General features: G+C 42.0%; 2 protein-coding genes across 3 annotated transcripts; both read right to left on the bottom strand.

Moving 5' to 3' along the window:
* Positions 1 to 190: 190 nt before the first annotated feature.
* On the bottom strand, positions 191 to 12,386 carry LOC310809499 (putative RNA-binding protein Luc7-like 1). Its single transcript, XM_083676784.1, has 9 exons — positions 11,936 to 12,386; positions 7,006 to 7,100; positions 6,566 to 6,664; positions 4,492 to 4,602; positions 4,166 to 4,309; positions 3,398 to 3,574; positions 3,131 to 3,217; positions 1,672 to 1,856; positions 191 to 1,004 (listed from the first exon to the last, which is right to left on the bottom strand). The coding sequence occupies exons 1-9, from the start codon at positions 11,994 to 11,996 to the stop codon at positions 911 to 913; spliced, it is 1,053 nt and encodes a 350-aa protein (XP_083532910.1). The 5' UTR covers positions 11,997 to 12,386; the 3' UTR covers positions 191 to 910.
* A 144-nt stretch (positions 12,387 to 12,530) lies between these two features.
* eps8l1a (EPS8 signaling adaptor L1a) lies at positions 12,531 to 20,864 on the bottom strand. Of its 2 annotated transcripts, none has more exons than XM_083676775.1 (15): positions 20,777 to 20,864; positions 19,555 to 19,669; positions 19,151 to 19,209; positions 18,466 to 18,613; positions 18,198 to 18,286; positions 17,723 to 17,797; positions 17,295 to 17,440; positions 16,917 to 17,061; positions 16,743 to 16,795; positions 16,505 to 16,613; positions 16,188 to 16,328; positions 15,963 to 16,086; positions 14,590 to 14,755; positions 13,961 to 14,093; positions 12,531 to 12,874 (listed from the first exon to the last, which is right to left on the bottom strand). In XM_083676775.1, exons 2-15 carry the CDS (start codon positions 19,667 to 19,669, stop codon positions 12,788 to 12,790), a joined length of 1,590 nt encoding a protein of 529 aa, XP_083532901.1. In that variant the 5' UTR covers positions 20,777 to 20,864; the 3' UTR covers positions 12,531 to 12,787. The 2 variants fall into 2 exon arrangements, with proteins under 2 accessions (XP_083532901.1, XP_083532902.1); XM_083676776.1 differs by lacking the exon at positions 20,777 to 20,864 and adding an exon at positions 20,633 to 20,654.
* Between the last annotated feature and the right edge of the window lie 2,942 nt (positions 20,865 to 23,806).

Genomic DNA, 23,806 nt, shown 5'->3' with positions numbered 1-23,806 from the left:
AAATCATGTGAATGGGATGGCAAAACCGTAGCAAAAAGGGCTGAAACTGTGACCCAGCCAAGAGATTCAATGTCCTTGATTTAGATTGTGGGCACCCTTGAAAAGTAATTTTTTTATGTTTGGATAAAGCTGTGGGAACCCTGATGTACAATAAATAACCCCAAAGACACACAACACAAGAGATCCAATATCACCATTAGTTGACCTGTACTGTTATTTTTATTAATTTCAGGACAGTTACATAATAAAACCACTACAGTTCACTTTAAATACACAACAGTGTATAAATGTACAAACCAAAAAAGAAAAATCATTGCTTGCAGTCTTCTCAGCTAAGACGTTGACATGGCAGTTGACACGGAGTTCCCTTGTGATGTGACTACATAAGCATGGATTTGCATTATTTCAGATTGAACGACAAGCAACATATGGGATCAGAGGGGTAATACCACAAAGCGGGATAAGGGAGTTAGTGGACTAACTTTGGTCAACATTCAGCCACAACTCAGGATAACCCATGTCACAAAGATTGCTCACCTTTTAAAACAGATAAATTACTATAGCAACAAATCCTGAAGCTAACATTATCCTGAAGTTGTGCCTAATGCTACGTGCTAAAGGCCTATGAAAATCATCCCTCCTTCTCACAAAGAATTGCATATCCATTTGCCATCCCCGGCTCGCACAAAAATATTCCTGATAAAATATCGGATGGATGCCAAAACAGTGTCAAATTCTCACTGACGCATGATTTGTGACGTGGGATGAAGCTTGAACTTGAATGTGGAGCTAAATGAAGTGACATACCCACCAGAGCATCTCAACAGGCTTAAAAACACAGGTCAGTTTGAGTGTAAGTAAAGAGCAAAAAGAACATTCCAGCATCCTCATTTTGAGCTGGGAGGCGTGGTTAGGCTTCTCCCCTCTCCCTGTCCTCCGAGCGACGAGGCCCTGATCTTCTGTTCCGCCAGTCGGAGGAAGAGGAGGACCTATCCCGGGACGAGCTGCGGTGGAGTGAGGGAGCGATGTGGAGAGAGCAGGAAGTGGTAAAGACGAAGAAATTGAGTTTTAGTGCAATTCATGTTGACTTCCTGTCCAACAGTTTGGGATACAGCCGTGCTCGTGCCGGGTTTCTGTGGGTGTGGTAGCTAAGGTTGAGGAAAGCAGCATCTGCTTTGAGGGATTTTAAATTGTTTGTGAGTGGTAGAGGTTTCGAGGACGTCGCCACCTTTAATTGTGTGGGCTATGAGTAGTGTGTTGTTTAATCAGAGGCTTCATCTGCGTATATATCATCTCTAGGCGTCACTGCCTTCTCGGGGGCAGATCTGAGGCTGAATCATGTCTAACTTGCGAGAATAGATTCTGGGTTCCGAGATTAGCTCTTCACCAAACTGCTCTTTCGGCGTTTAGCTGTTGTTGCTAATCGTTTGTTTGAACAAGGAAGTGCAGAGCACCTCAAAATCACTCGGGTATTCAAACAAAGTGTCAATCCAGCAGGAGGCAGACATAAACAGTTTTCTTTGCTTAACGACGGAGGCGAAAGTGTTGAATGTCATTATAAGCAATTTGATGTCCGACGTGGCAAACACAACCATTGACTAATGTTAATTTGAGCAGTGTGAGCAATGGACTGGAAATGCAACCATTTTAACAAGAGGGTGTGTTGGATACCTGTGTTTGGAGCGGCTCTCCTGCCCTCTGCTGCGTTCTCGGCTGTGCCGGTGGCCCTTGCTGGAGGAGCGGCTGCTCATTCGCTCCCTCTCCCTCTCCCGGTCCCGGGAGTGAGAACGGGAACGGCACCTCTCGCGGGAGGACGACTGGGAGCGACGCCTCCTGTGCTCTCCAGAGCGAGGCCTGATGGGGATCACGGGGAGAGGACAGTCAGAACACAACCGTTCTCAGCACAGCAAACCGCGAGAATGAAACAAACAAACAAACACATACAACCCAGTCACTGTCTCCTCCTCCTCCTCTCTTGGCTCCGAGATCGCATCATTCAATCAAAACCAATAAAAGCTGAATGTTTTATTGAGTAACACTACATCTGCAAACATAAATCCACATAAGAGACGCTGTATGCTGGTGCCAGGGTTAAGGCTAGGGTTACAGTTTTTCAGCAGTGGGGGGTCAAGGTATTGAATTGCGCTGCCGGCGTAGTGCCCACCGTGGGTTGGGGGGGGTTGCGTACACACACTCTGCCATAGCCCCCCCCCAATGACACTCATTTTAGAATATACATGAAGTGCTATTTAAGAAATGGTGTGACCCTGAATAGACTCACCATGACTCACCAGTGTGGTAGAGCCATGGTGTAAGCCTGAGAAGATCTACCCATTTGGGGTCCCATCCTGACAGTCTCTGCTTCCCAGACAAAGGCGTTCTCTCTCCTCTACTCCTCCCCCTCCTCTCTGCCCTCTCCTCTCTCCTCTCTCCCTTGCTGCACTTGCCTCTACCCCCTACCCGTCTAGTAAGGTAAATACACTTGATAAAGAAATCAGTTGGATAATTCTCTCACAGTATTTGATTAGGCAATCTGTAAGAACATTAAAATCCTGTAGCAACTAGCTAACTTACCACTAGATATTTTAGAGCGCATCATTTCTTTGTACCCTTCAAAATGTTGGTAGCATTTTCAAAAGCCCAGAGCCCCCCCCCTTCTCCCTACCTCTGCTTCTCTATTATCAGGGGCATTCTTTCTCTTCTTTTAAAAATACTTTAATAAACTCATCTGAAAATTCAGTCAAGAAGATTTTGTTTAACTAAAATATTATATCACAATAATAAAATTTAAAAAAGCTAATATAAAATAGCTATATTTACTAGTCTTCCAATACAGACTTGCTATGTTTGTCTCCAGACAGCTTCGTCATGGTATTCTTTGATTATGATGCAATCACTTTACCAGCATATCTCATATTTCATACAATTTTAAAATCCCACAGGAGAGGCAGTAAACATCTTACAGTGGCAGGCAAATGCTGCTGAATGCATATAGTGGAAACACTGCATTGCTAGTCAATATTTTTGACTGATGAGGACTTTTGATGATACTGGATTTTGGGGTGTTACATCGCTTAAACATTTAAAAAAAAAAGATTAAATAATTCATTTTGCTGAAATATACTTTCCTTTTCGTCATCTTCTCTTCCTTCTCTCTCTCCTCCCTCCTCTTCAGCCGATCCTGGTTCCGTTTCTCTTGCTTCGCCAAGACTGTTTTCTGAACATAAAAAAACTAAAATCCTCAGAACATTTCAATACCATTCCAAATATACAAATCACAGCTTCTGGCAAAAGAACATACAAACACATTCACACCAGACCTGATCATGGTACCTTGAGAAACTCAGGTCTGCTTCACACACTCAGTTAGTTACACCATTAAAACAAACACACACACCTTGAGCTGTTCCAACTTCTCTCTGATCTGAATGAATCCAAGGTGAAGCTTCCCGCCAAAGTGGTCGGCCAGGCGACGGTCGTTGTCATGGAGCCCCAGGTAGGCAGAGCACACCTCACACACCCGAAGCTTCTGCTGCTGAAAACTGGAGGCAGGCATCGAGTTCCTGTACTCATCCTGAGAGAGAGAGAGAATTAGAATAATAATATAACGCCCCCCCCCCACAACATTAGCTGTTGTGTTTCTGCATGCACACACCATTTGAAGAGGCAGCCACCAGAGATCGAAAGACAAATCAGTGAGTACACTCCCCAATTTGTAAACAATTGTCCCAAGACTCTCGTAATAGGCAACGAGTTATTCAAGAGCCACCTTTATTCAAAAGATCCACACCCTCTCCTCTTCCGGTAAATGTAGGCATATATTTATAAGCCGAGCGGTAAATGTAGGCATATATTTCATATAATTTCTAACGCTGACACAGGTTGTCTGTTTTGCTGGGGTATGGCAGAGGGAACGCCGTGACGGTGTGGCTCTTTTGGTCAATGATGACTTGCAAAGGTTGTCATGGTTGCCATGGTTGTCATGGTTGCCATGGTCAGCACCACTGGCTTGGATTAATGTGCTGTAGCTCTGGCTGAATCCAATGTCAATAACAGAGAGATGTTGAGAGCAAACTATGTTGAAACTGTAAGCCTGCAATACAGAGATAATTTGTCTGATAAAGGCTTTATATATTTTTTTAATGCGTTTCTGCCATTTGGGTACCTCAGCGTCTCTCTTCCTGTTGCGCACTTTCTCCACTTCCTGTAGCACTGTCTGAGCCTCGTCCACGTTTCCTTCTGCACCCAGCTGCTCCGCATTCGCCAGCAGCTTCCCGATGTCCTCATTGAGCTCATGCACCTTCTCTGCCTGCGTGTACACACGCGCACACACACAAAGAACATGAAACGGATGAAAATAAAATAAATCCAGATAGGCTCCTTCACATATGCTTCCCAATACATCTCAGAAATCTTCAGACTTTCAGTCACACATGCACACAAGCACTCTCAAACAAACAAACACACCCACACAGATGTCAGTCCTCTCACCTTCTCAGCCACCTCTGCACTGATCTCCTCTTGAGTTTCAACAAGCCGCTTCTTGGCCAGTTCTGTTCGCCTGTCACAGTCCGAGATGAACGATTCTATGTGATCCACGGCCTGAGTAGGGCCGATACAAACAGTTAAATGCAGATGGCAAAATTAAAAATATATATATATTTTTAAATATACTTGAACCTTTAGCAGGGTAGCCTAACAGTATTGAGGTCATCTCTAAATTAAATGTAATATATTTGATTGAAAACAGCAAATAACTGTGAATAAGAAAATATTGATCATCAAAAGATAGGCCCTGTGCTGTTAAGAACTGCTCGTTTAACAGGTGAGCGAAACAAACCTCCCTTCTGGCACGTCTCTATTTACAGACTTCAATCAACAGTTATGGCTGACGTGACGTTGATGGAGGAGGGAGATCTCCTCCATTACAATGAGTGAGAGAGAACGCGAGGGGGATGCGAGAGTGTGCAGGACGTTATTAAATGTGTCACTGTCACCATGATTAATTCAGTGTCCTCCTGTGCACTTGCGTTATGAACTTTAATTTGTCGGCTAGGTTGTAGAAACCTCATGATGGGTATAGGGTGGGTATAGGATGGGTATTATGCCCAGGGTGGGTATACGGTGGGTATTATGCCCAGGGTGGGTATGTAAATAGCCTAAACCTATTGATGTTATATTGAGCTGGTTAATAGAATATGAATGACAGTCATCCAGTATGCTGTCAGAAACAGCACCATGCTCGTTGCCTGCATGCCTCCTTTCCACGCTACATATTTCGGAGAAAATACATGGCTGCTGTCGGACTCTGTAACCTATATTTGTGGAAATCATTTGTATTCATTTGCATTTTGAGACGCAAGTATTTCAGTAGTCATTGCAAGTCCAAAAGGCTGTTTATGTTTGCAGCAATATGCAATACCCTAACCCCCAAGGGGAATACATGTCTGCTATCGTAAAATGTCCATACGGCTATAAGGAAAAAAGACACACCTCTGCTGTGGAAGACATTGAAGAGAGACGTGGCCAAATTAGTTGTCAATAATGGTTGTCATTTTCACCAACACAGCCTCTCAATAGTGTCCTGTTTGTCACCAAAAATATCCAACTCTGCCTCTCTCGCCAGAGATGGTTAGAGCCACCTAAAATCCAGTGTGACTAAAGTGAGATGTGTTTTTGTAATTGTTTATTGCTGAAACTACAAGTTCTCGAGCCAGCCAGGAGTCAAAAGTTTAATCACAGAATATACTTATGGGGGAGGGTAATCTTTTACTTGATCGCACGCTCTCCCCCTTCAAACAATCCCTCAAAAAGCACTATACAAAATAAATGCATCATTATTACAATGTGTGAGAAGGAGAGAAGGCTGGCCTTGCTGAAAATGTGGACGTTCGCACTCTATTATAACTGTAGCTACTTTTCTATTCAGTCTCAATCCCACTGAAACCCAACATACACTACTTACTGCCGTCATGCATGAAGATACCTAACTTATTAATTACTTATTAATTTTAATGAATTATTAAAAACCTAATTATTTAATCATTCTGCTACATTATTAAAGCCAACTTGCGCTTATTCATGTTAGCACAGTCTAAAACATTTCCCCGTTTCTCTGCGCTGAGAGAGAATGTGTGAGCTGCAATTCATGAGCTGCCATAATAAACATGATTCTGCCAATGAACACGTATCTGAAAGGAAAACCATTCTCTCTTTTCAAACATCCTTCACAGCTCTTCTCACCACTTGGCTTTTGGCAGCACTTCACACCATGTATACACCGTGTGTACGGTGCGCTGCGGCTTTGAAGTGCAGTGGTGTGCAGGGATTAAACCCCTGCCAACTGTATATGTGACTTTCTTGTGTTCAGAGCTGTTTATTTGGTCCTGCTATTTGTTCACGTGGCCGCATTTTTACCCACCAGCACCTGCCTGGTTGATGTGAAAGTGAAAATGTGTAATAATAATTAATTGATTAATTAATTAATAAATAATGGCCTACAACTGACCCGTATTGAAAATTCCCTACACAAATTTTTTTGGAGCATTTAAACCCCCATACTTACATCCAGCTCAAAGAACAGGTCTCTGTCCTTAGAGGCGATGTCATAGTCTGCCCGGAGAGCCAGGTCGTGGGTCTTGGAGCACTCACCCAGGTCCATGCGCTGAAAGTTTGTTTAAATGTTTATCATTTGGCCAACAATCCTTTGCATGTAATAACTGCCTGAAGTCTGTGACCCATTGAAAAGTAACAAATACAATCAAATAAAAGCAGAGAATCTCTACATTATCATAGTAATTGTTTGATTCGTAAAAGTGTATACTTTTACGTAAAAGTGTATATAGTATACAAAAAATGCTTCACTGTCCCTTTATTTATGAAAGGCACAGTATATGTTAAAGCAACAGGAAAACAACAAGGATACTGTAACTGTAAAGTAATAAAATGTCGGTGACTTGTTCCTACGAGCTCTCTTGAAGGACAGGGGAATACTGGGCTACTCACTGTTCCTGAGAGGATGTCATGGGGACAGCAGTTCAGCAGGTGGCTCTTGCAGACACGTTCGTCTGTGAACTTGACCCTCTGCCGTGTCTCATCGCCTGCAGCGGGGAGGAGGGGAACAACAAAGTGAGACAAGAAATCTTATCACTGCAAACCGAGCTACTGGACCCACTGGTAAAAGAGGATAACTATAATGCCACAAACCATTGAAACATAACCGGGACTGGTGGGATGAAACATGCTTCTGCTTGAACCCTAACCCTAAACCAGAGCATTCCGGGGCCTTGAATCAATGTATGCCACTTATATGCATAAGGACGTGAGAAATTCTTGGCCATTCAACCTGTCACATCATCAACATGTAATTCAAAGCTTATCCTCAAGTAAAACGTGTGAAAAACTGATTTTCACTCTTTTTACTTTCAATGTTCTTATATGATTGTAATCCTCCTCTAAACATTGTTAAAAGGTAAGTTTATATGCATTCTGGTTAAAGCATTGTGAGTATCATGGATCTGCAACTTGTTGTGCTCAAACCAAACATGGAGCTATGTTGCCCTCTTTGCCCTTGGGACTGGAACTACAAGAGAAAGAAAAAAAGTCAAGAATTCTTCAGTGTTTTTCCATTTGCCCCTTCTCCAAACTTCAGCCCGACGCCAAAATTCTGTTTGTCATAAACATACTTACGCACGCACAATACCCAAAACCGACCCGGCCCGTATTAATTCTCAGAAATTCAAGCTCATCCAAACATAATTTGCTGTTGAAGTATTGGAGCAGAAGGACCAGGAGGAGGGTAAGTGTGAATGAACAAACACTGATTGCAGGAAGGCGCATAGCCTGAGGGTCCAATAGTGTCCAATATAATCAACAAATAACTTGTACCTGGTATGTATTTACACGTCTATTCTAAGTTGTTATTGAGCGTTATTGGTGCTTCTATTTTTGCACTGGTCAGGTGAATATGCGGGTTGAGGTAGAAAGCGTTTGGACTACTCTACTTAAAAAAAAAAAAGAAGAAGCAATTACTGTGATCAATAACTGATAACGACACCTACAATGACTGCAAAATGGAAAAGGATATTTGAAAAACAGCCATTTGCTTGTACTCGAGCAGACACAAGTTGTGTCTCAATCAGAAAGGATGCTGTCTTTAAGGCAGTGTTTGAAGGCAGGAAGTTACAATCAGCATTTTTAGGCTAAGGCATCATGTGCTTAAGGTGCCTTCATTAGGCCAATGTTGAAGGCATTGCATGGTAGGATATCCCATAACTCTGTGCGAAATGTAAATGTTCTGAAAAAAAAAGTTTTAAATGGTGGACGAAATCCACTGAAGCTGAGAGCAGTGAAAGTGAGGATTTCTTCCACGACAATTTCTTAAATAAATAGACACTATTTCTGTATGGAAATACACCCTCTTAATGTATGTTGGCCTCTGATGCTAGCAAGCTACTCTGTTACTAGCACAGAAGTGCCTACAAAGTTCGTGTAAGCAGCTAACCACTGTATTTGGTAGCCTAGCAACAAGAATCACATCTTTTCTGTGTGTGAAGCGTGAACATGTTTGATGTAACCGCTACCTTCGAATCTGTCTCAAATCAGAGTCCTTTTCAGTTACCTTCAGACAAAAACTATACCTTTGAAGAGTTAGGGTTAGGGAGACCGAGAGGCAGCTGCCTTTGGATTGAGACATAGCCAAGATGTTTCTGTCCACTTCAGAATACATTCTGCTGCTCCTGTCATCATCAATTAAGAAAAGTTAGCCAGTTCTATTGGCAGCTATCCACACCCAAACCATAACACCACCATGTTTCATAGATGAGGTGGTGTGCTTGCACAGATATTTTTTCTTCAAACTTCCCTCTTGCAGTCACTCATCTACATGGTCATATTTCTCTTACCTGTCTACAATACCTTTTTCCAGACCTTTGTAGGTACTTTTTTAGCAAACTGTAATCTGACCATCCTGTTTGGATAACTAGTGGTTTGCACCTTGCAGTGAAGCGTCTGTAGTTTGGCTGGTGACGTATTCTGCAGATGGTAGTCTCTGACACATTCTCAACTACCTCCTGGAGAGTGTTCCTGATCAGTGGGACAGTTGTTTTGGAGTTTTTCTTAATTATGGTGAGCATTCTTCAGTCATCCACTGTAGAAGTCTCCCATGGCCTACCATCCCATTTGCGATTGCTGACCAGTGTTTTTTTTTTTTTATTATTATTTTAATTTTAATTAAGTTTGAAACTGTTGATTTTGGCAAGCTTATAGTTTTGGCTATGTTTCTGAGATTGTTCAGCCTAACAATGGCTTCCCTGACTTTCATTGACACCTCTTTGGTCCTCATGTTGACAAGACACCAATAGCAAAACCTAAAATCAATACTAGTCATTGACAGCTCTCTTATGCCTGCACAAATGAAGTGACAGAACACACACTGATGTACCAGAAATACCTGTCAAGCCAATTTTCCAATACTACTGGTTCCCTGAAAGAGGGGGACTATATGAAATATCTTCCCAGTCAGTTTTAGGTTTTTGGAGGGACAATAACTGTATAAATATAGAAGATCAATGCAATTCTGTCCATTCTACAGTGATGGATCGCTGGCAAAGAGGCATCGTACAGTTCGGGATAAGCAGAGACAGCTACAATCAACTTCTCTGTCCTCCATTTTTGTCTTGAATGAATCTCGACTGAAGCCATTTTGCACTCAACTGATTGGTCATCGTGCAGAGAAGTTCTGGAACACAGCCAATGGAAATCGCAATCCCTTGTTTGGTGTAGGCTACTTTGATCAGTGGGAAACATTGCTCTACGAACAAAACAGAATAGGAGAAATTATGACAGAGAAAATTAACTCAGTTACCTTGTCTTTGTTGCCTCTTCTGTACGACTAACGGTTCAGTGAGGGATAAGGAAAATGTTTAAAGCTATCCAAAGTTCGGTGTTGCAAATTACAATTGCCTATAAATCAATCTCTCATGAGTGTTTTTTTCTTCTTCTTCAGAATGTTTCGGTTAGCTCTGCCTTTTGCCAAGGCTTTCTCTGTTTACACAAATTGTCTGCTTCCCACTGATCAAAGTACACCAATCAAGGTATTGCGATTTCCATTGGCTGTGTTCATAAGGAGTGGAGCTGTTTCGTTTATGGCCGTAAGGAGTATAGCCTTTTTGTTTAAGGGAGTATCGGAGGTTGATCTCAGAACTACATCCTTTTGATCTGACAACTGAGTCTATCGGCTGATAACTGAGGATATCTTAAAATGGACCCTGCAGGGCTGGGCCTCACACACAAGCAGGGGAGGGAGCTGTGGAGCGAGGGGAGAGTGGCAAACCTTTTCCCTGTTTGCCTATTTATTGGTAACATATGCCTGTTTATTCATTAAGTTATGGATAATAAAGTTGGCAAAGTGACTGAATAAAGCTATTCTTTCTCCAAATGAGAAATTTGCTGTTTACCTGGGACCCAAGCTTATGAAACCATGCAACTATAACTAACACAAACACAGGTTCAGCAAGTGCATATAATGATGAAAAGTGTATGTTGGAACTGTTGCTGATAAAATACAATCAATGATATCCATTTTGAACTGGAATAAAATTATGGAACACACACACACACACACACACACACACACACACACACACACTAATGGGAGGTGTGTGGCTGTTTGAAGTTGTCAACAAGCAGGTCTATTCTGGGCCATTGTTATGCACAGTGCTACCCTGTCCTTGTTTTTGAGCTATGCCAGGGTTGAGAACTCTGACTCACAGGTATTTGTTACCAAACTGGATCAGAACATCACCTGCTTTCTCAGCCAAGCAGGAGACCTCTTCCTTCTGTAGAACTGTCAGTTTTTGCCTCAAAAGGCATCTTGCTGCCATTGTTAGCTTGCAGTGTAGCTAAGGCCTCCATCGCTGGAAGACTGAGACCTACTTCTGATGGCTGGGTCAGGAACGGATACCTCACCCATTGGAATCTCTGAGAACCCTGGGTGTCAGTGAAGAACTTCTTAAAGTTCTCCTGCATGTGCTCTGCCATGTCCTTTTTCACTGCCTCACACAGGATTCTGTCTGTCTGTTCAGGTGAGCTGAGAGAACAGGGAACAATGTTTTACTGCCACAGCCCCATGCGTGCTGTAAAGCCCCTGATGCCATCTTCCAATTCCCAGATTGTAGAGTCCCCTGCCTTGGAGATGTGTGTTCAGCACATTCAGCTTCGTGAAAATGTCCACCAGGCAAGCCAGCCTAGCCAGCCACAGTACACATTATGCATACTCATTAAACATATTCAGAACTTTAATGATTAAGAAACAAAATACCGTCCAATAACCGTCAAACTGTATAAAAATACCGTGCTCGTCATAGCCTAAACGCCAGATAAGCGCGACGACAGTGAATGGGTTATAAATACGCAGACAAATATTTTTGAACGAACGTGTTGACTTTGTCGGCAGATATATACATATATTTTACAGCTATCTTTTTTTACATGAAGTAGGCTAGCAATCTTGCTCGCACTGCTTGCGAACGTGTTGCTCAGTATGCTTCTGTCTCCGGTGAGGAGGAGGGTTTGTTTTCCCTGAGTTCAGTCCCCACATATCATATAACAGCGGACAGAATTACTGCCACTGTTACTGTCAGAAAACTCTTCCAAATAAACCACTGAGACAGATCTGTTCGACGGTGAAGTTAACTGAGGTGGTGGTTAAATGCAAGATAAGTCTCTCTGCCTGGTTGGTGGCTAGTTAGTTAGTAGTCGTGACGATGGTGATTGAACGGGATTGTCCATTCAAACAACACTTACCATGATGATCCAACAGTAGTATGTGTTTACTATCAAATCTGAGAACATTAACGCATACGTTGCATTGTCATGTTTAGCCAACGATGGCTAGCTAGCTAGCTAGCTAGCTAAACGGTTGATAAAGACTCACCATCCCTTGAGGTCCCCATCAACTCGTCCAGCAATGCTCTCATTTGCGCCTGGGCCGACATAGCAGGTAGCGGTCAAGTAGAGCAATCCTTATCGTGACTGTATATCTTTCAAATGCACGACTATTTCTAAGGATTAACAACACAGTTCACGAGTTGTTGTTGTCTTCTTCTTCTTGTGGCTTTCTGGCAGACGAGAGGTTTTTCAGTTCACGAGTGGAGCGGGGGGGCACGGGGCTGCGCTCGGGTCTGGGTTCTCTGAGCCTCCAACAGTGGAACTCCGCCTACCTACTTCCGATGAATGTGAATGTCTGCAAATGAGGATTTCTTCAAAATAAGAGCGCCCAAGTTCAACTTCATTCAGTATTTAAACATGGTAAATAGGGATCATTTTAACAAATATATTAAATCAATAAAAACAGTCAGATTGGAGTCAGATTACAATGATGTTGGATGTTCTAAAACAGAGCCACAGATATACATGTATATCAGGCCAAAATGATCATATTCACAGCAAAATAATCTCTCTTATGAAACTGCGCTACTGTATCTATGGTGAGAACAAGAGGCACAAATTACAAAGTTGAAGGGGCAATCTGTAATTGATATTGTTTTACTTTTAAATTAATGATATATAAGCAAGGCACAGTTTAAGAGTGAGAACATCTTACAATTTTTCTGTGTATCTTTAACATAAGTTTACCAAAGTTGGTGACATTGTTGAGAAAGCATGTGCAGATCAATTGATGAATGTTGGTGTTAGGATATTCATAGCGATAACATGAGTGTGTACGTTCCCTTCCTAAGTGACGTCCAGTGTATGTTTGCGTATAGTTTGGACATGTTGTGGTCTGTCACAGTATACCACTCTCAAGCTCTAAGTCCACCTTAAGCTTTTGCTTCTCCATCACTGCCTCCAACTCTGTGGCTTTGCTCAGGTCCTGAAAGAGAGGGAGAGATAGGGTGAGGGAGACAGCAGAGCGAGAGCACATAGCAACAGGGTTTAGAGAGACACCAGTGTGATGATTCACTTGCTTAGTCAAATTTATTTGCTGTAAGTCGCTTTGAATAACGGCGTCTGCTAAATACTGTCGATGTAAATGTAAAATGTAAATGTGTGTTGTTGTGACCTAAAGGCTAGATTCCAAACAGAAAACCTGCTCCCTTCACTCAAAGGGTCCTTTGAGATCTGGGGTGGTGATTCACCATGGGAGAAGTGAACACATTTCTGGTTTTGAATAAAGCCAAACCTCCATTCAGACCATGGTGTGATGTGCACTGTTCAGTGGGCTGATCCAATTCTGTACTTAAAATTAGTATTTCAAAGTTTGCTAGCCATTTATGATGAGGTAAAATGCGAACAATAGTGAACATTTTACGTCAGAGTTACGTCTGGAAATATTTGGACAGTGACACAATTCATAATTACATGTCCATGAAACAGCTTTTGAGTCAATTCTCCAATTACTTTTGGTCCCTTGAAAAAGAGGGGGCTACATATAAAAGAGCTGTAATTCCTAAACCCTTCCTCCAATTTGGATGTGAATACCTTCAAATTAAAGCTGAGAGTCTGCACTTTAAGCCCATATTCATATATACTGTAACTTGAATATATTTTGGTAAAAAGCTAAAATAACAAAAATTGTGTCAGAGTCCAAATATATATGGACCTAACTGTACATGAAACAACATGCCCACTCTGATCTTTCACACCTTCAAAGGTAGACTCAAGGTAGACTCAGCATTACGACGATACCATGGAAAGTTTAATGTAACCGGTTTCTTGTGTAACTGGGTTGGCGATCAGAATATCTTGCTTTATGTTGGTATGTTGTATATTGGGTTATGATCTTGTTAGAGACTGATTTGATCGTAGGGTTAGGGTTAGGGTTAGTGTTAATGTTAGGGTTAGGGTTAGGGTTAATGTTAGGGTTAGGGTTAATGTTAGGGTTAGGTTTAGTGTTAATGTTAGGGTTAGGGTTAGTGTTAATGTTAGGGTTAGGGTTAGTGCATGACAGCGCCTGTACCTTCAGTTGGGCCGTCTGCACCATGATCTGGCTGTACACTCTGGCTCCCTCCTCTGGCGACACAGCACGCAGCTCCTCTTTATTCAGGGAAAATAGTTGAGCCCCAGTAAGGATGCCGAGACTCTGAACTGTTCTGTGGAGGGGGAGAGTAAGGTGAAAGATTTAGCGTTTTGCAATTTGATCTTTTTTCTGGGTGGGTACAGGTATTTGCAATGAAAAACATGGTCAAATTACTCCTTTATCGGCTTTATATGTGTGTTGTGCACATTTTAAAGTTGGTTTGGAGTGTGTCGCTTAAAAGGTGTACGAAAGGTGAAACAGCTTCGCAAGCACACAAATAAACAAAAAACGCATATAACCACTTACTCGGTTCAATACATTTACAACATGAAATTGCTGTGCAATGCATTTCAGTGGTAGTTAGTTCACAACAGATTGCAATTGTATTGAAGTTTTATAAGTTCATTTAAATTGTATTGACATTGAATATGTCAATGTTAATGTTGATGTTAATATGTTAATTGAATATGTTAATACTGGGATTGCCATTAGGGACGTTTCCATAAATGAAACATTCCAAATGTTACCCTCAGTGTGGCATGTCAAATTTGATATTCACGTCCACTCACTGCTCACTGAAACCCTTTCCACTCAGCCAGCCCTCCACCTCAGCAGGGGATGAGTGGTAATCCAGGGGAGCCCAGGTCTCTTGTGTGCGGGGGATCACCAAGGAGCGCGTGAAGCCCGCCCTCCCATTGGCCAGCCGCTGGAGGAGCTCATCGTTCACCATCACAGCTGTGCACGTGGATAACACACACACACACGCACACACACACACACACACACGCACACACACACACACACACACACACACACACATACAAACACACACACACACACACACACACACACACACACACACACACACACACACACACACACACAAAGAACACACACAAATGGACACTGTCAATCTTGATACAAATATGCCAGACTTATGATGACACGGTAGGTCACTGTGGGCTACTGCAATGCCACTGCTGCAGCAGATATGAGATGTGGGAACTGTTACCGAAAGCCACCATGAGGAGGCAAGAGCTGTGAAAGATGTTTGAAAAGAGGGATCCTTTTGTCGCTAGAAATGACTGACCCTGCCCCCCTCCTCCAGCATCAAGGAGCATATACGTTAAGAGAGAGACCTACGGTGCTGACATTTTTTGCGTTCCCTCCTTGTAAGCAAAATAATCGCATGAATTCCATTTGATAGCCAGAAATAATCATTTGGTTGTGTTCATTTAGGCACTTCCTATCCGACGGAATCATTATATAAACACTATGTCAACGCTCTATTGCTAAAGTGGTTGGACATTGTTGGGTTTTACCACAAAGCATTACGTTTTATGCAAATCCAGCATGTGCATCTCTGTTTCCACACTATTTTTTACATTTACCTTTATGGCATTTAGCAGACGCCTTTATCCAAAGGGACTTACAACAAATACATTTGTTTAAGGAAGTGAATCATCTATGTCCTGTGTGAAGAACAGCTGCGTCATGTTACGGGTATGTTTGTCAGGCTCAAGAGAAAATTGCATTTGAGCTCATTTTTGGAGAGTCACAGCAAGGGGGGTATTGATGTTTGCAAACAGGTCATCTCTGTTTAACATTTTTAATACAGTATTTAACTTTTTTTTTTTTTTTATATATATATAAAACTGCCCAGTAGGTTGTGTAGATCAGTGGGGAAAACTTCATGACTGAATGTGTTTCGATTCCAGGCTCTGGGGCAACAAAAGGTGAACATTTTGAAAGGGACAATAGACTTTCTATAGGCACAGTACGTATGTATACATAGGGAGGGTTAAGTGCTACACTCTCAGATAAGAGTAAAGTGCCTTTCTCAGGTTCACATTAGATGCCACGCCAGCAACCCTCCAAACACCAGCTCACATTCAGTTCATATCCAGCTCAGCACTGGGAACCAATGAATCTGTTACTGTACCTTTGTCTCCACCATCTCCCTGTAGGGTGGAGGGGGGCATGCTCTGAGGGCGGGGGGCAGTGGCGGGGGGGCTTGCTGGGGCGTAGGAAAAGTACTTATTGTTTTGAGGGGAGAGAGGCACCTTCTGTAACAGAAAGAAGGGATCTAGATTATGAGTCACTCAGGGTGTGTGTTTGTTTGTGTGTGTGTGTGTGTGTGTGTGTGTGTGTGTGTGTGTGTGTTTACCTTGGACTGTCTGAGTACAACTGGGCTGCCTCTCTGTGAATGGTCGAGGGCAGACAGAGGCTCCAGAATGTTGAAGGGGACAAAGCCAATCTGATCAAAGCGATTACGGCACTTCCACCAACGCTTTGACCACTCCACCACCTGAGGGAGAGATGGGAGCAACAGATGGAGAAACAGTGGCCTGGACTTACGGCCCGGACCCTATCCTATGCAGCAGATCTGAAAGGATTGGACGCAGGAATAAGCAATGTGGAGTTGATGTGAACCTAAGAAGTAGAGGCCTGTCTGGACAGGCCCAGTCAACCTCCAGTTTGTACCTCCAGGGTTTCTCCATGCAGCACAGAAAGCTCACTGCTGTTCCTCGCCACGAAGTCGTAGCTACAGCTGTACAGTCTCTCGCCTTCTGGTGGAACCTCACAGACATCTCTGGGGGTAAAAGAAGACGCATCAGTGGGAGAAGGCTTGTGGTGTGGTTAGGGTCATTCTAAGACGTGGGGGGTCATTATGTGTAGGGTCATTATAAGAGAATGTCAGCTTCTCTACGTGTAAACTTACAATTCAGCAGTGGGTTGGACAGAGGGCCTTTCCGTTGTCTGATCAGCAGAATCCTATGTTTGGGACGGAATAATGACACAATAACTTCATTAATTAACTCCATTAGTTAATGGTATGCAACTGAGTTGTTTGTCATTGGTGCTTATGACTTGTCACTAGGTAGACTATGTGTACCTCTCCACTGTCTGTGAGAGCGTCCTGCTTATGTTCAGACTCAATTGGGTCCTCCAAAAGTTGACCTTCTGGGTCAAAGGCCTCAGGCTGCCATCCATCCAGGAAGAGAGGTGTATATGGAGGAACTGACTCACTGATCTGAGAGCTGCGAGAAAGTGTGAAAAGATAAACGCACACAAACAATTGTTGTGTCGGGAATATACATACATTCAGCACAAAGGCACAAATAATGCTTAATTACACAAACATACAGCATAATGCAATAGGCACAGTCATATTTATATGCAATATACTGGACACACACACACACACACACACACACACACACACACACACACACACACACACACACACACACACACACACACACACACACACCGATGTAAGGTCCAGTTTTGCCCAAGTGAGGTCCACAGCTCCTTCTCTTCTTCCGTCAGGTGTTCCTGCAGTAGAGATACAGCACCGCTGGTCAGGGCCGGGCTGGCCACTGTCGCCCCCAACTCTGGACCAGTGGTCTTCACCATCTGAGACAAGAATAGAAAGGCAGACAGTAATATGTGAATAACAGATAAGATAGTAATTAATCAGAACAACTACATCATTTTTGTGTACAATTATTGATCTACATGACTTGATTCACTTGAACCACTACTACGTGTGTAGTTATAAAAAAAACAATTACATAGTAATTTAATACTTATACACGTTTTCCGGCATAAATGAGCGTTTTTCTGTTCGGATTTGTTCTTTGGATTTCCTTGTCCTTCATCAAACCATATCTGTTATACTGGGGAGTGAAAACTCACCAGGCCTAGAGGGACGAAGACATGATGAAGCAGCTCCACTGAGTCTGGCTCTGTAATGGACGACTTCAGACGGTCCTAAAAGTTTAAAGTTTATCCAGTTTCAAGTTTATAAGACAGTGTTTAAAAGTGGATTTTACCAAAGGTCAGAACAAAATGTACATTGAGATAAAAATACTGAATACTACAATACTAATAAAAAACAACTGTAAAATAGGTGAGATCAAACAAATATACAATGCCTCCCATAATTACTGGGACAGTGAAGCATTTTTTCTTCTTTTGGCCCTATACTCCAAAAGTTTGGATTTGAAATCAAACAATTACTATGAGGTTAATGTATAAATTGTCAGCTTGTATTTGAGGGTATTGGGGCTTGTTTATATTTAATATTTATATTTGAATAGCCTTACCAGTGAATTTGAGTGAGTGGGAGATTAAGATAGGGAGACAGTTTTATTTCACTGAAGTGTCTTACCAGAAGACTGAGGGAGTATTTGACTTTTTGAAAAATGTTGACAAACTCCTCTTCAGATGGAGAGCAGGCTTTCAGGGTCAGCAAATCATCTGCATGCAAAACAAAACAAACTCAGGCAACACATACAATATTACAGTATTACAATATTGATGCTATTATGTTTTTATTAGTGGACTTGCATTAGCAAGTCCTACTCTTACTATTAGACCTAGCATTTTCGGGCCGGGCCAGATTTTCTGAGAATTGATTCGGGCCGGGCCGGTCTCACCGTCTTGGTCCTTATGTCTGCTCTTCTTCTTCTTCTTCTTCTTCTTCTTCTCCTTCTTCTTCTGGTTCAGCATGCTCTGTGCTTCAGCGGTCTGCTGCAAACGCCCCATGAAGCGTTCCACGTCATCAAAGCAGTGGTTCAGGATCTCCTGACAAACAGACACCCCCATAAAACCAGTCCATCAGTATCGGACAGTGCCATGGGACTGTGAGAGCAGGGTTACACAAGAAACCAAAACACACACTCACATGTAGTACTACTGAAGTATAGTGCACTGAAGGTATGTACAAGTGAACAACTGGAGAATTGAACCAGAGTTGTTCGCTGGCCTCAAGACTGTGGTAGCCCGCTGAGCTACAGCCTCAAGACTGTGGTAGCCCGCTGAGCTACAGCCTCAAGACTGTGGTAGCCCGCTGAGCTACAGCCTCAAGACTGTGGTAGCCCGCTGAGCTACAGCCTAGGCATTAGTTCCCACGACCGATACAAGTTCTTAGGTCTCAAGGTTACTCACATCACATTTTTGTACACCAACTCTACCAACTCACAAATGCACACACACACACACGCACACACGCACACACACACACACACACACACACACACACACACACCCACCCACACCCACACACACACACACACACACACACACACACACACACACACACACACACACATTGATACATACCACTTCTCTCTCTGCATTTACTGGAGATTTGTATCTCTGCTCACTACTGGCACCATTCACTGAGGAGAACAACAAAATATTCACACAGTCTTAAATACTTAAAACCACTCTCACTCAGGCCACACGCACACGGCAGGTGACAGTATTTGGTTTTGTTCAGAATCGGATACTACTGTTTATACTAAACACGCCGAGCCTCCATAACAAACTCCTCAATAAGTCACATACTCAGGTAACTTGTGGTTGTGGCGATGGCTCCTACAATTGTAAATGTGTTTTCAACCTGAAAATGTAGCTTATGCTCAAGTTATTACTAATGTCATTAATGTGAGCTGCATGCCACAAAAACCTCTGCAAACCTCTGACGCCTGAAGAGGCGGGGAGACTAGGGACAGAACCTTTACCTCTGACGCCTGAAGAGGCGGGGAGATTAGGGACAGAACCGTGGTCCTCCAGAGGCATCATCACTCGGATACCTGATGGCTTCCTGGGGGCCACCAAAGGGGGCATCGCAGACATCTGTGTGTATGTGTGTGTGTGTGTGTGTGTGTGTGTGTGTGTGTGTGTGTGTGTGTGTGTGTGTGTGTGTGTGTGTGTGTGTGTGTGAGAGAGAGAGAGAGAGAGAGAAAGAGGGGCTGAGGTGAGAGGGACAGTTGAATAACATCAATGAAACAAATTCCAGAGACTAAATGTAAACACATTGAAACCGGGGATAAAACCTGATGGATAATATCAGTCTTATTAAAAAAGGGAAAAGACGCTACACAACATTCTTACAACATTCTCACAATTATCGTCCATTAAGTTTGATTAATTCAAATATTACACTGTATTCTAAAGTAATATCACGTCGCCTGGAGATTAATATACACAAATGAGTACATCATGATCAGACCGGATTTGTGAAGAACCGTCTTTTTCTGATAATTTACATCGTCTTTTACATATTTTGCTAAAAAACCATCCCAGGCTTTTAGAAGTGTTGTGTCTGTGGTTCGTATTAGAACACCTACATGTAGGACTTGACCCCAATTTTGTTCATATGGTCAAAACATTATATTCCAACTCCTCAGCTATTACCATAAGAGGAAATACATGTTCTGTCCTGTTTAAAATATCGATAAGCACCCTACTTTCTTCTAACAGTGAAGGGATAAGCAGAAGCTGGGAAAAATGTACCAGGGACACCCAGATTAGTCACACGGTACATTATTAAAAATGTAAAGACGGGAAAAAGGGATGGTGGCAGGAAATGACTGTCACATTGACACATTCCCTCAGCTGACGGTAAGAATGTGGCTTAGCATTCCTCTGTGTGTGTGTGTGTGTGTGTGTGTGTGTGTGTGTGTGTGTGTGTGTGTGTGTGTGTGTGTGTCCATGACAGGTGCAGTTCAGAATAAGTGGTTCAAGTTTAGCAAGATTGGCTTCTGCACATCATCTTCAAAGAAAGACAAGAATGTGGAAAGGGACAATGGGTCTTACCTCGGTAATTATGATAAATCAGCAGCAGCTGGATTCTGATACTCTGACTGATCTGCAGAAGTGTCTCTCTCTCTCTCTCTCTCTCTCTCTCACACATCACACATACACGAACAAAGTCAAGGTAGAAACAACAAATGACAGTACCTTTTGTGTGTCCAGTACTCCAGTACCTTGTGCTCCCACAGCCCTGCCTGTCTGCTGTTCCGTCCTGCGTTGTTTACGGCAGTCCCACCTTCTGGAGATATGCAGGAACAAGAAAAACAGGCCTGGCATCTCTCTCGCAGGAAACCTCTCTTGCCCTCACCCTCCCTCCCCCTCTGCCACTCTCCTTCCTCCTCTCTCTCATGCTCTCTGTCACCAACGCGTCTCTCTCTACACCTTCCTGTCACTACATGTCTAATATTCTCTCTCTCCCTCTGAGACAGTTCTCTTAGCGGTTGGCTATGCCAAGGTGCTTATCCGACGTAATTCACTGTCATCTCAGTATTGTAAGGCAGTCTCTCCATTACGCCCCTAACCAACCAGAAAATCACAGAACCTGACATATTCTATTAAATTCAGTCGTGCGCAGGGTTGGGTAGAATACTTTGAAATTGTAATCGGTAACTGAATACTGATTACAAGGCTCAAAATGTAATCAGTATTGTTTTCAGGTAGGTTACTGAAAATAGGTAACATATTCATAAGATTACTTTTAGAATACTTTTTTGTACACAAGCATAAAAAAAGCTGAAAATATGAGTTCAAAATATCATGGACACAAACATATTGATTTTACTAGGACACATCCTTGTGGGACTGCAAATCATATTGGCAATAAAATGAATTAACAGATTTTTCCTGATTTAAAATGACCAAAAAAACTAAATTATTTTTTATAATTTCCTAACCATAACCCTTTCTAATGAAGAAAAACATAAGGCTGACAGATATATTTTTGCCCAGATCTTCTTTCAGTTTAAAGCCACAATTTGTATTTCATGAAGCCATTTTTGGACAGAAAAAATGATGATATATACCCATTAATTCTAAAAAAATATATTACTTATACATGGCTTATGAGCTTAATACAACTGTTGTACTCCAACATAGTCAGTCCTTGCGTCCAGAATTCTGTCTATGAATATGAATTTCCTCCCTCAGCTTTATGTACCTGACATTTAGCTGTTTATCGAATTTAGATTAGCTTTAAATGTGCACTATGTAATTCAAACAACAACAACGTGAGCTTCCTGACACTTTTTTGGTAAACAGCTGAGAGATGGGGCTGGAGAAATGTAACCACTCTCAATTTCAGAGATAGAGCTATTGTCACATCCTCTACCTCTAGGTAGAGGGCAGTCTTTCTCTTTCTCTTTCTCTTTCTCTCTCTCTCTCTCTCTCTCTCTCTCTCTCTCTCTCTCTCTCTCTCTCTCTCTCTCTCTCTCTCTCTCTCTCTCTCTCTCTCTCTCTCTCTCTCTCTCTCTCTCTCTCTCTCTCTCTCTCTCGTCTGGTCAGGTTGATTTCAGGAGTGGTGTCAGGTGTGCAGGAGTCAGATGACCAGCTGCTTCCCATCCTCATTACCAGCGTTTGCCATATATACCCGGTTCAACCTTCACTACCTTGCCAGATCGTAACCTCAGTTATCAAGAACCACTAGGCTGCTTCAACTTCTGTTTAAGGTTGACCAACGATGGGTCTATGTTCGACTTGTATCCATTAATTCATCTTATTCATCTTATTTCGTCCTAATGAATTATTTCATCAGTGAGAAATGATTACAACGTGGATTATTTTACTATCATAGATACTATGAACTTCATCAAAGACCGTATAGGCTCCCTCTCTGACTTCATTCAACTTTAGCCAGATGACCTCTTTGTGATTTCTGATTGGTTGATAATTCAGATGGGCGGGGGTAGAGAGCCTCAGATACAGTGTTTCCGCCGTCTGCTGTGAAAGGAAACTTTCTTTCATTAAGTTTATAAAGGGTTTATAATTATATATATAATTTATATTTATTATTCAATTATGAACCATTTACAAACAGTCATTAGTATAGACTGATCGATATTCACTTGCAAAATAAAGGACTTACAATCAGGAGCCAGTTATTAATGCTTTATAAATGCACTTATAAATGCTTTGAAAACCAACCCTGATGTAAAATAATGCAGTATTATTTGCAATTGTTGCATTGTGGGAAAGACAGTTAGGAAGTTGTATTTGCTAGTATTACCACCATGACTACCCTCATCAGATATGGTTGAAACTGAGACCCTCCACTTATTGATTAATTTCTGGACAACAGCAATAGCAGACCGGTTTTCTAAGCCTCTCTGGGTACACTTTTATAATAATTGAAAACATTTAGGAAATTTATAAATTAACAACAACAACAATAATATTTCATGACAATTATCTAATACTGTAATAACCGTGCTGTCTCTAACCAATTGTCTCACTACCTCCTTCAGAACAACCTCCTTGCTCCTTGTAACTGTATGAAAGACATCCTATGTTATTATGAATGTAATGGTAGCAAAGTTGTTGAATACATTGTGCATTTTTATATCCTTGATGGAAATATTTAATCCATAAACAGAAGTCAAAAAATTCTACACCAAAATGTAATATATATAATATTTCTTTTAATCAAAATGGAAATAGAGTTTCTTAAAAAACATTTTCTGATATCAATATTTATGAGATGATTTCTTGTTTACTGTCTCTTGTGTAATTACACTTTTGATGTAATGATTTAAAAAAAAAAAAAAAAAGTTTTACTGTGCCTCAAACTTCAGGCTCTTTTTCAGCACATGGTACATTCTGTCCTTGTCTCAAGTTCAAGTTTCAAGTTTCAAGTTTATTGTTACGTCTCATACACAAGTGCAGGGAGTAAAATTCTTAGGCTTGGTTCCATGACAATGCAGCATACAAAAATACAAATAAGCAGTAGGCAATGAAAAGGGTCGAGACAATAAGTGACAAGTACGAGACATAAGTACATAAGTGGCACAAGTACAAGACAAGTGAGACAGCGTAGGGAGCGCTCTTAGATCCACCCCAAAAAACTGACTAGAAAGCAAACTGACTAGAAAGCAGGCAGGGTCAGGCGAGAACAGGCGGCGCTGCGCATCTGTGCAGTCTCAAATTGGCTTGAAAAGCATGGCTTGAAGACAAGGCAGTGACAAC

The sequence above is a fragment of the Argentina silus genome, assembly GCF_951799395.1.
Source record: "Argentina silus genome assembly, chromosome: 9".
Lineage (NCBI taxonomy): Eukaryota > Metazoa > Chordata > Actinopteri > Argentiniformes > Argentinidae > Argentina > Argentina silus.
This window is presented reverse-complemented; position numbering and strand designations above follow the sequence as displayed.

Bases quoted from the DNA above. Each gene is read 5' to 3' on its own strand.
- eps8l1a (XM_083676775.1), bottom strand. From the start codon at position 19,669: ATGTCTGCGATGCCCCCTTTGGTGGCCCCCAGGAAGCCATCAGGTATC. The intron at 16,329-16,504 runs GTACAAACTGGA...TCTCTCCCTCAG, and splicing joins TGCATGGAGAAACCCTGGAG to GTGGTGGAGTGGTCAAAGCG. The intron at 14,756-15,962 runs GTACAGTAACAG...CCACGTGCACAG, and splicing joins GGGAGATGGTGGAGACAAAG to CTGTGATGGTGAACGATGAG.
- LOC310809499 (XM_083676784.1), bottom strand. From the start codon at position 11,996: ATGTCGGCCCAGGCGCAAATGAGAGCATTGCTGGACGAGTTGATGGGG. The intron at 6,665-7,005 runs GTGAGTAGCCCA...ACAAACTTTCAG, and splicing joins ATGACATCCTCTCAGGAACA to CGCATGGACCTGGGTGAGTG. The intron at 1,005-1,671 runs GTATCCAACACA...ACTCCACCGCAG, and splicing joins GAGAGCCGCTCCAAACACAG to CTCGTCCCGGGATAGGTCCT.